At 37.2% G+C, this 11,537-nt stretch overlaps 2 protein-coding genes across 2 annotated transcripts; one reads left to right on the forward strand and one right to left on the reverse strand.

Annotated features, from left to right (window-relative positions):
• Positions 1 to 2,353: 2,353 nt before the first annotated feature.
• LOC107557916 (inhibitor of growth protein 1-like) lies at positions 2,354 to 5,199 on the forward strand. Its single transcript, XM_016241500.1, has 2 exons — positions 2,354 to 2,655; positions 4,076 to 5,199. The coding sequence occupies exons 1-2, from the start codon at positions 2,514 to 2,516 to the stop codon at positions 4,861 to 4,863; spliced, it is 930 nt and encodes a 309-aa protein (XP_016096986.1). The 5' UTR covers positions 2,354 to 2,513; the 3' UTR covers positions 4,864 to 5,199.
• A 2,506-nt stretch (positions 5,200 to 7,705) lies between these two features.
• Positions 7,706 to 10,793, reverse strand: LOC107557918 (ubiquitin-conjugating enzyme E2 A-like). The gene is made up of 6 exons (XM_016241501.1): positions 10,625 to 10,793; positions 10,104 to 10,184; positions 8,976 to 9,001; positions 8,769 to 8,858; positions 8,225 to 8,313; positions 7,706 to 8,060 (listed from the first exon to the last, which is right to left on the reverse strand). The coding sequence occupies exons 1-6, from the start codon at positions 10,666 to 10,668 to the stop codon at positions 7,932 to 7,934; spliced, it is 459 nt and encodes a 152-aa protein (XP_016096987.1). The 5' UTR covers positions 10,669 to 10,793; the 3' UTR covers positions 7,706 to 7,931.
• Positions 10,794 to 11,537: the final 744 nt, after the last annotated feature.

Consider the following 11,537-nt stretch of genomic DNA (forward strand, 5'->3'; position numbering starts at 1 on the left):
CTTTTGGGGCAATTGTAAAACTAGCAGTTTAACTGAGATGCATAAAACACAGTTCCAAAAACTATTCAGGTCTTCTTTTTCCCTTTATTTATGGTAATCTGATGTGATTTCATTATTTGCACTTACGCAATAAATCCCAATGCCATTATTGTGTGTGTTTGCGAAAGGGAGATTATATCTGTTCAGAGTGAAGTCAGGTAGCAGCATTACTCACCAGGTAGCTCACCATCAGCACTTATTAACTTGTATTGATGAACTCATTCAGGAAGTCACTCAGCAGTCCTAACATTTCAAACCCACTGCCTGAAAACCAATTCAGCGGAGTCTGAACCATGAGCATAATTGCATATTATCCTACAAAACTGAAGTGATTGTGGTGTAGTACTTAGTAAATTGAGCTAGCAGTGACTGTAGTCCAAAACAATGTGACTTTCTGGAGGGTCATGAGATTCACCGAAGACAAGCCTAGGTTTGTTTATACTGAAAGGGCCTGAACAATAGGTTTACGTCACGAGGAAGCTGGATTCATTAATTCACAACTGGAACAAATATTCTGAAATCATTTAACAGCATGTTACGGTAAATATTAAGATTTAACAAATATAGGACAAAAATTAAGCATAAGACAATTAAAATGAGATAAAACACTGAATTATAAGTTTAAAAACAGTACAACAGAAATGCAATATAAAGTTGTGATTTTAATAGATTTATCAGGAAAAGGTATGCTGATTCACTGAGATCTGATCATTTGACAGATAAAACCTAGCTCTTTATGATAAGCTAATTCTGCATAATATATTGTTATTACTATAGTATGCACACATAACAACATGCAACAAGGACACCATAAAATAAATTGTTACCATACAGACATCTATCTATCTATCTATCTATCTATTGGTCATCTATCTATCTATCTATTGGTCATCTATCTATCAGCCATCTATCTATCTATTGGTCATCTATCTATCAGCCATCTATCTATCTATCTATCTATCTATCCTGCTGTTCAAAAGTTTGGGATCAGTAAGATTTTTTATGTTTTTATAAAGAAAAGAATCCTGAAAAAGCCTGAGAGTGTCTACGCAAAACCTCACTTACGACTACACCGCCATTCTTGACATTAAGTTAATGTGGAAAGTAACCTAATTTGTCCAAACTCTGAATTCTCCATTGACACTGAAATGCGTAAGAGGTAATTCTTTACGACACCACTCGGGTCAGAGTACGCAAGACAAGGAGACTGGACTGTGCTGGCCTCTGGAGAACTTTACACTCATTTCCCCTCTCATTTGCACATTATGACATTTTAGTCATCTGACATTTTTACTGCTAATAACACAGATGTACAAAGAACTACCTTCACCATTTTCAAAGGTCATTCACAACTGTTAAAAACATAGGATAACTCGTTAGGATTTCTCTTCGGGGCTGTAACTGAAAGAAGGAATCCACAATAATACACTAGAGAGAAAAGAATATCTACATGATGTGCAAGTAAACAACACAGCTGAGGATAAACAACATTAAGAGCCTCAATGCCTAAACATAAGTGACCCCTGCAGGGCATTCTTGGTGTAGCCAGAAGAACATAACTACCCTTTTAACCTTTTAGCATAAGATGACAATTATCACAGCAGCTAAAGGATATTTAGAAAGGACATTATTAAAACAACACATTAAAAACTACAGGCATTCACAGCTGTTTAGATTGACAGTGAATGTAATATTGTTCTTGACGATTTTAAATATCTTATTTAATAAAGCTGAAATAGCAGATTAGCAAGAAGGGAGAAACACAAAATAACACATTTGCTATATTATACCTCATTTGATGTATGCACAAGATGCGGTAAGGATGCATTTGACATTTAGCTGTCAAGCAAACACAATATAACGAACAATAAAAAATGATTAATGTTAATATTATGCAGTCAATCTGTAAAATAAAGAAATAAATTGATAGCATTGAGTGATACAAGTCCCAGTTCACATAATTTCCCACAATAATATAAGACACTATAACTCTCTGCACCCTCCAAATACAAATAATTGGAAGATGAGCTAAGCCAACTAGTCTAGAGACCAGGTTTTTTCTGTATTTTCATAAACTGCATCCCAAATTCCTCTAAACTCAAGAATAAACCTACATGTAGGTCATTTTCATTTGCAGCTCCTCTGAAGCAACCGGTGAAGTCTTGCTACCAAACGCCACCAAGCGTTTTCAAAGTGCAACAGTATGCAGTATGTGGCAAACGTAACAGGAGTCGCTCATGAATATTAATTAGCCTCTGCGTACCGAGACACTCTGTTGGAAGGTTGTGGAGCAACGTCACTGCGAGGCAATTAATATTCATGAGCTAGGTCTCAGCCGTAGAAGCGTCACTTGTCCTGCACAACTCACTACAACACGTTTACCCGAGTAACTTTTATTTATTTATTTTAAATATTATAACTATTAAAAAACGCACTTGTACTGCTCTACCAACCTCTTAAATGCGTGTGAAAAGATGTTGAACCCTTCTTCAAACGCAGAGTCTTCTCATGCTGTGGTGAACTATGTTGAGGAGTATCTGGAGCTGGTCGAGTCTTTGCCGCAGGACCTACAGAGATGCGTGTCTCTCATGAAGGAGATCGACGCCAGATATCAAGGTGAAAGCTTACAGACTCTCGCATGTAGCAGAAGTGTGAGAAGAAAGCACTGCATTGTTTGTGCAAGGGGTGTTAGGTGTCACACTGGCTAGCTGGCTAGCGGCTAACCGTTAGCACGTGAACTTGTTTTCAAGTTTCAAGAGTTCCCCCGCGTCGCGCGATTGAGAGGTCAAAGCTGCAAAGTTGAGCAAATATGGAGAGTACATTTATGTGTCATTTATATCCTAAATTTGTAGAGGTTTCTGTGAAATCACTACACAGCCTGTTTGGATGGAGCTTCTGTAGCGCCACTAAGCTTGACTAATTATGTAGCTTGAAATCACAGTTGTGGGTTAGTGTTGTGTAAATAGTCTTTAAAATGTCATAAAGACACATTTCATATGTTCAGCGACTGTGTCTACTGCATATAAAACATCTAAACGCAAAGACGCTACAGTCAAACCCATTGTTTATAAACCATTCTCTGGTCAATTTTGAGATTTGGGCTATTTTGCTTCCATAACATGTCTAATTTCAGACCAGTGGAAAGCAAGCATGCGAAATACACATGTAACGTTTAGTGTTTATTTGATTACACGCGATCTGTTTGCATCTGTAGATTTCAAGTACATTAAAATAATTCCAAGGCCATATTTTCGAAATTATAATTTTTTTTGCTCTTTTACTGAGTCAGAAATCTACTTAATTAGCACTTAACGTTACATATTTTTATTCATATCTAAATTCTGAAGGTTTTTACATTAAATTCACCTGTTAATTATACATTTTATACTTAAAACATGATCCCGTCCCTGATTTATGTAGTGTTGAAAAGAGATATCCAGAATCACTTCTGTTACAAAAGAATTTGGTTTTGTCCAATTCAGGTTTTGGTTCTGGAAATGTATGCAAATCTTTCCACATGTGTATATTTAATCAACAGTCAACCTCGCACACCAGTAAGTAATTGATGTAGGTAAAAGGTCCAACTTCAAAACCAAAAAAAAAAGAATAAATCCCGCACACTATCCGCACTTACTTGCAAATGTATCAAAATATAAATGTATTAATTCACAACGTTTCGGCTTATACCATCAGGCATATTGAAGAATGGACCAAAACGTGAGTTAATGGAGAGATGATAGTATTGCATTTGCAAATGCAGATAGTGTTTTTTTTATGGCTTCGACTTTTGTATATTTAAACATATTTCAGAAAAGTTATTGTGCTGTAATTAATCAAATATGGTGATATGTGGTATATATGATTACTTAAAATGTCTTATTCACTTGGGGTGTCTTGCCTCGAGACAATAACCCTTTGACCACTGACTTTTTTTTTATTGGAGGTTAAAATGATAAACGTGTATAGTGACACAGTAACAGTAAACATTGTGCCATTATTATTGTGTTACATTAATCCAAAGGCGTTGATCTTGCAGAGATCCTCAGTGAACTGGACGAGGCTTATGAAAAGCACAGACAAGAATCAGATCCTGTGCAGAGGCGGCGTCTGCTTCACTGCATCCAGCGCTCTTTGATCCGCACAGAAGAACTCGGAGATGAAAAGATCCAGATCGCAGGCCAAATGGTGGAAATGGTGGAGAATCGCAGTCGGCAGCTCGAGTGGCAGAGTGAGCTTTTCCAGGCCTGCCAGGACTCGCCGGAGAGCACCGTGTCGGTGGGCAGCACCCCCAGTGCCATGACAACCGTAACTATGACACCGGTTTCTGCTTCGATGCTCTCGGTCAGTAAACCAAGTGTGGATCGGAGACGAGAAGAGACCCCGACTTCAGTAGACAAATCTGGTGGAAAGCGTTCACGAAGGCAGAAAAATGGTTCGGAGAACCGGGAAAACTCCAATTATGGCATGGAGCACAATGAGGAGGTTGGCTCAGGCGTGCCAAAAGAAAAGAAGGCCAAGACCTCATCCACGTCATCGAAGAAGAAGAAGAGGTCGAAAAGCAAGCAGGACAGGGAGCCGTCGCCAACAGACCTGCCTATCGATCCCAATGAACCCACTTATTGCCTGTGCGAGCAAGTGTCTTATGGAGAGATGATAGGTTGTGATAATGATGAATGCACTATTGAGTGGTTTCACTTCTCATGTGTCGGCCTGCACCATAAGCCCAAAGGAAAATGGTACTGTCCGAAGTGCAGAGGAGACAATGAGAAGACAATGGACAAAGCATTAGAGAGGTCTAAGAAAGAGCGAGCGTACAACAGGTAGTGTCAGGTGTAGCTGGTTGCCGTTGTTCTGTTCAGGACTTTAGTATCCAGTTTTGAGAGAGGCCAGGGTCTGTGATGTTGTTACAGACTAGAGTTGGTCATTTGTTAGTAGCTATATCTTTTAGGGATATATAGGGTTCACTTATCAGCTGCTTAGTTATCAATGTTAATCTACAGCATTGGAAGTATTCTGTTCATCCAACTACATCAGTTATCAAACTATCAGTTTTGTATTTATGCCTTGCATAACTGTACATATGTTCATGTAAAATAAACCATGCTTAATGCGGAGTTGTCTCATGCTTACAAAATTTTTTTTTACACAAAATGAAACATATTTCACCCAAAAAAATGGATATTTCATGGACATGCATCTAAGATGTAGACGAGTTTGTTTCTTCAGTGTAACGGGTTCGGGTTTACTCACCAATGGATCCTCTGCAGTGAATGGGTGCCGTCAGAATGAGAGTCCAAACAGCTGATAAAAGCATCACAATAATCCACATGACTCCAGTCCATTAATTAACATTTTGTGAAGTGGAAAAAAAATGGGTGTTTGTAATAAACAAATTCATCATTAAAATATTTTATCTTCAAATTGTTGCTTACATCTAAAATACTAGTCCTCTAGTATCCATAAGTTTACAAGTAAAAATAGTAAAAAAAACAGTTGTAAACAAGTATGTTGGTGGACTTTGATGTGAGAGGAAAAAAGGGAATGGACTTTTTAAAATGATGGATTATAGACTGTTTTGGCGATAAGTGAAAATCCCTTGCTGGATTTGTTTCTTAAAAACAGCTTTTTACTTTACAAGACGTTAATTGATGGACTGGTTTTGTGTGGATTATTGTGATGTTTTTATCAGCTGTTTGGACTCTCATTCTGACGGCACCCATTCACTGCAGAGCATCCACTGGTGAGTAAGTGATATAATGCTAAACTTCTTCAAATCGGTTTTGAAGTAGAAACAAAACTCATCTGCATCTTGGATAGCCTGAGAATGAGTACATTTTCAGGAAAAGTACATTTCAAATGTGGACCAGAAATGTGTTTTTTGGTATGCATTATGCTGCGTTATTTACTTCCCATGTTTCTAGAACTGTCTCTCAGAATAAAATTGTGTGATCTGTTTAACCTAACTTTGTGCATTAAATTCAAAAACATTAAACGGAAAGAGTAAAGGTTCTTGTTTTAGTACATTGAAAAGACTTCTGCTGTTGTTACAGACTAGAAAATGTTGAAATAAGGTGTAAAGTATCAGTAAAGTATTACTCGTATTAAGGTAGTTTCACCTTTTATTTAAGTATTTACAAGTGCTGGAAAATGAGATTGCCAACCAGTGCAAAATCTGTACACAAAAATCAGATGTGTTTTTGTATATACAAGAGATTAATAGAGGCAAGGACACACTCAGGCATTCATGCATGTAACAGGGCACACATCTGCAAAGATCAAGGGCTTGGGAAAAGACCTGAAGATATTATTTCACTTGATTGGACCTGTGATGCAAGCCATGAAAATATATTAAGTAACTGCAGTTAACGTGTATCTCTGTAGGATTTTGGAGGATATTTTTGAACTTTGAGTAATTCCAGCAAATCTATATTTTTTCTTTCGACCAGTAAATATATATTTTATACTCCAAACCATATTGCCATTTTTTCTTTCAACAATTTGATAATTTATATAAACCTTCACGCCGGTCTACCAACATCTTATACGTGTTTGCAGTGCGTACTAGAGATACTCACCACTCATGGTAGCATGCCAACCCTCCTCTGGCAGAGCCATGAAGAGTCGTGACTAAACCAACATAACGAATGCTAATCCAGAAGAATGGAAGCAAAACCAGAAATTAATGGGACACTTTTAACTGCTTTTAGAGTGAGACCATGATATTAAATTTGACAAAGCACCAAAAACATTTTCATCAACACTACTATGACTTACGTCTCTTAGTGAGTCATGAATCCAGACTGCCTTGATTGACTCAACCATAATGTTTTTTTTTTTTTTAGAGATGCTTATGCATTTAGCAAAAAAGAACAATCACTGCATGTTCATGCCATATGAAAAATTAGTCAAGCATTATTCACCAGGGATATTAACCCCTTTCACTGATCTTAAAGGGATAGTTCACCCAAAAATGAAAATTCTGTCATTAATTACTCACCCTCAAAAAAAATTAAGATATTTTTTGATGGAATCTGAGAGCTCTCTGACCCTGCATAGACAGCAACGCAACGGCAATGTTCCCAAGTCCAGAGACGTAGCAAGGAGATCTGTAAAATAATCCATGTGACATCAGGAGTTCAACCGTAATATTACGAAGCTACGAGAATACTTTGTGCGCAAAAAAAAAAAAAACGACTTTATTCAACAATTCGTCTCCTCTGGAGGCATTTTGGAGAGTATCCGCTGGACGTAAACAGCGTATGCTGTTCTGTGTCAGCTGCGTCACGTATACGCTGTTTTCGTTCAGATCAAATCACAACAACATAGGAAACATATCCGGTGTGACGCAGCTGACATAGAACAGCATATGGCGTTTACATCCAGCGGATACTCTCCACAATGGCGCTACAGGGTGACGCGGAGGAGACGAATTGTTGAATAAAGTCGTTATTCTTTTTCTTTTGCGCACAAAAAGTATTCTCGTAGCTTCGTAATATTACGGTTGAACAACTGATGTCACATGGATTATTTTACAGATCTCCTTGCTACGTCTCTGGACTTGGGAACATTTCGGTTGTGCTGCTGTCTATGCAGGGTCAGAGAGCTCTCAGATTCCATCAAAAATATCTTAATTTGTGTTCCGAAGATGAACGAAGGTCTTACGGGTTTGAAATGACATGAGGGTAATTAATGACAGAATTTTCATTTTTGGGTGAACTAACCCTTTAATGAGGGTTGAAAATCAGTCCAGGCAAAAATGTGGGAAAGAAATAAAACAAAAATCACAATCTTGCATGAGTAAAGTGCATAAAAACTTAAAAATGGAGAATTGAAAAACTATCCCCCAACAACAGAGCCAAACATTTCAAAGAGAACATGGTTTGTGAATGTGGTCAACTGTCCCTCCAGCTCTGCTCTACAATCGCTGAAACCCGTTTCTCATATTCCCGTTTATTTTCTTGATACAGTTGTGCTGCCTGGCTGTTTGCGGGGCTGTTGGGATTCGGCTCATCTAGAAGGGACTGCAAAGAAAGAGAAATCAAAATTGAGGCCTCACGAGTATAACACAAAGGGGGGAAAAATTCAAGCATTCAAATAAGACAATTCTCAGATTCAATAATGTCCAAAGGAAACGTGAAGCATTTTGTTTAATATAATAGGACTATAAAATGGTTAACTGGCATACTTGAATTGATGTCAGAATAGAAGAAACATCATAAGTTGGACTCCACCGATTCTGAAGAATATCTAGGCATATACTGCCATCAGCATACACTGTGAAAGACAGCAAGAGAAAGAGTTAGAACAACATATTCACTACATTAAATCAAGAATACATGCATGACTCATGATAAAATGAATAACTTTCAGTATGTAGCAACCAAACAACGCTCACTAATGCTGTACAATTCCTCCCAGACCAACAAATTCCAGAAAATACAGTAACTCTGGTGGCAACTTTGAACATCTTAGTGCATTTAGTTGTCAAAGAAATATATAAGCAAGCATAAAATGTATTAAATATTTTTTGCTAAATCTTAAAACTAATTTTAGCAAAAAAACAAAAACAACAAACCTACTAAGACTAATTGAATGACTAAATTTAACAGCAGCAGATTCTGTGTGGGAATGTACTACATGAGTAGACTGTAGAGAGCATATTAGAGAATCGGGGTCCGTTTCTCTTTGACAAAGCCTCTAATCAGAGACAAACAGGAAGGATCACTCACCATTTGGATGAAACATCTTTGAGACAAATCGCACAGTTGGGGGCTTGTTTGGATATTCCTCTGTGAACTCAACTGTGAGTTTGAAGGTACCTTGTGTGCAGAATAGAAACAACATTGTATCTTTAATTTGACAAAGAAACACATTTTACTCATTTTCTTTACACATGCATTTGATCATGCTGGAAAGGTCAGCAGACAGACACCTACCATCTTCAAAAGGCGTTCCCTCTGGACTGCATGTAAAAACAAGAAACGCAATATTAAGGTCAAAGGTAGGAGGACACTGACATGGAACATTGACCATGATATCAAATAACAGCATGCTACACTAGAGCACTGAACACATGGTGGGGCAGGTTTACTCCAGTCAAGCCCTCAAAAGAGTAATATGCAGACAATGAAATATGTATACATGTGTATTTACAAACACTACCCTTCAAAACTTTGCAGTCGGTACTAATATATATATATATATAAAAAATAACGGTAACACTTTACAATAAGGTTCATTAGTTAACATGAAATCAGAATGAAAAAAACTTCTACAGCATTTATTAATTTTAATTAAAGTTAATTTCAACATTTACTAATGCATTATTAAAAGTTGTGACATTAGTTAATTCACTTTGAATTAACATGAACTAACAACAAACGACGGTTTCATTAACATTAACAAAGATGAATAAATACTGTAATAAATGCATTGTTCATGGTTTGTTTATGTTAGTTAATACATTAACTAATGGAACCTTATTGTAAAGTGTTACCAAAATAATACATTTATACTATACATTTATTAAATGTATAATTTATATCACAAATAATATATTTTTTTAAATGTAATTTATTTCTATAATGTAAAGCTGAATTTTCAGCATCATTGGCAGTCTTCAGTGTCACACGATCCTTCAGAAATCACTCTAATATGCTCAGGAAACATTTCTGATTATCATCAATATTGAAAACAGTTTTATATTTTTGTGGAAACTGTGATAACTCGTTTTTCAGGATTCTCTGATGAATAGAACGTTCCAAAGAATAGCATTTATTTGCAATAAAAATCTTTTGTAACATTATAAACATGATCAATTTAATGTCTTTGCCAACTAACTAAAAGCATACATTTTTCCCTAAAATGTCACTGACCCCAAACTTTTGAACAGAAAAGCTGCACGCTATTTAATCATATCATTCACTTCCACCAGATTTTCAGGTCTGGTAATGTCGCTTTAATAATCCCCTCATGTTTGGAGGTTTTCCACGACCGTGGGAACTCTGTTACATGAGCTGGTTGGCGCAGACTCGCCTCGATCAGCCCGATTGCTCTCTTCTTACCCGAATATAACTGCATTCCACACCATGATGTTGTTCTCCGACGGAGCTCCACTGACGCCGGCTGGAGGATCCTCCTGGAGCCTGCGGGAGCAGCACACAACACTCGATCACACAGAGCACATGCACTGATTAGAGGAAACACCTGGACTATCACACGGCACAGTGTGGCTTCTGCCTACCTTATAACAGTTACTAGAAATACAAAGACATGGGCTAAATAGTAATAATAATCATCACATTCAGACAAGTCGAGCTGGAATAACTTCTCTAGCCGGCTCACACTAGCTAGCAAGCGCATAAGCTAAAACACATGTCAGTTAGTTTCTAAGAATCGCCACAATGTAAACAGGCAATGTGACACTACCGACAGACTCAAAGAGATAAGCACAACATTAAAATGTCGTATTTTAATCGTTTAAATTACGTTTAATAATCGGCTACCGAACTGGGTGATATGAAGCTAACTAGCTAGCAAGCTATTCCACCAAAACAAACACATCTATCATTTAACAGCTACTCACCGCTTAAAATCTCGCATGAGTCGCCTTCTAGCTGGAGTAGACATCTTTAACTACACTAAAAATCGTCAGCGATTAATTTGAGAGCCTAATAACAAATGTTAAGGTAACTGTATATGTCACAACACTGAGCGATGATTAATATTCCTTTCTGAGCAACAAGACGTCTTTTCGCGAGACTGGATTATACCATCTGTCCCACACAGGGGGTTATTTGCGACTGGAGATACAAAGACATCTTACAAGATGTATATAAATCAATTTTGTGTTTTATTTTTAAAGACTTAGTGATTAATGTTTCCGCAGTTCGTTTGAAATCTTTATGGTTTAAGAAAAATGATTTGATAATTTGCCTGAAATGTTCGTCTTTGGAGACGTTAATGGAAGATATCCCCCTATTTTTCTGACCGTTGGTACGGTCTCAGTCGGTTCTGCGGGAGGTCATCGTCCTCCTAGCGGTTAAGCGCGGGAAATGCAATGAGCGACGACCTTATTGTACTCCGACGTAAAAGCGATTTCATAACAGTTATGTGTTCAGTTTTTAGTCACTTCCGCAATCATATATTCGATAATAATCAGGAGGGAAGGCAGATATTGGCACGGTAAAGAGAGCACGGCAGTGTAGAAGTGTTTGGACTACAAAATACTATCAAATAGTTCAGTAAAACCAATAAAAACTCGTTCCTCATTACACTAATTTCTACTCCCTACAAGACAACATATAAGGTAGAGGTTGTGAGTTAGAAAACCATACAAATGATTCAGTCAATTCATCATCCATTTTATTCACACACACACACAGCTCTAACTACTATGTAAGAAAGAGATGTCAATAAACAATTATATTGTATAGGCACAATTAATACAATACATGTACTTACAAATAATGCATCAAAAATGAACAGCCTCCGGATTC

This window comes from Sinocyclocheilus grahami, unplaced genomic scaffold, assembly GCF_001515645.1.
Source record: "Sinocyclocheilus grahami isolate Dianchi unplaced genomic scaffold, SAMN03320097.WGS_v1.1 scaffold624.1, whole genome shotgun sequence".
NCBI lineage: Eukaryota > Metazoa > Chordata > Actinopteri > Cypriniformes > Cyprinidae > Sinocyclocheilus > Sinocyclocheilus grahami.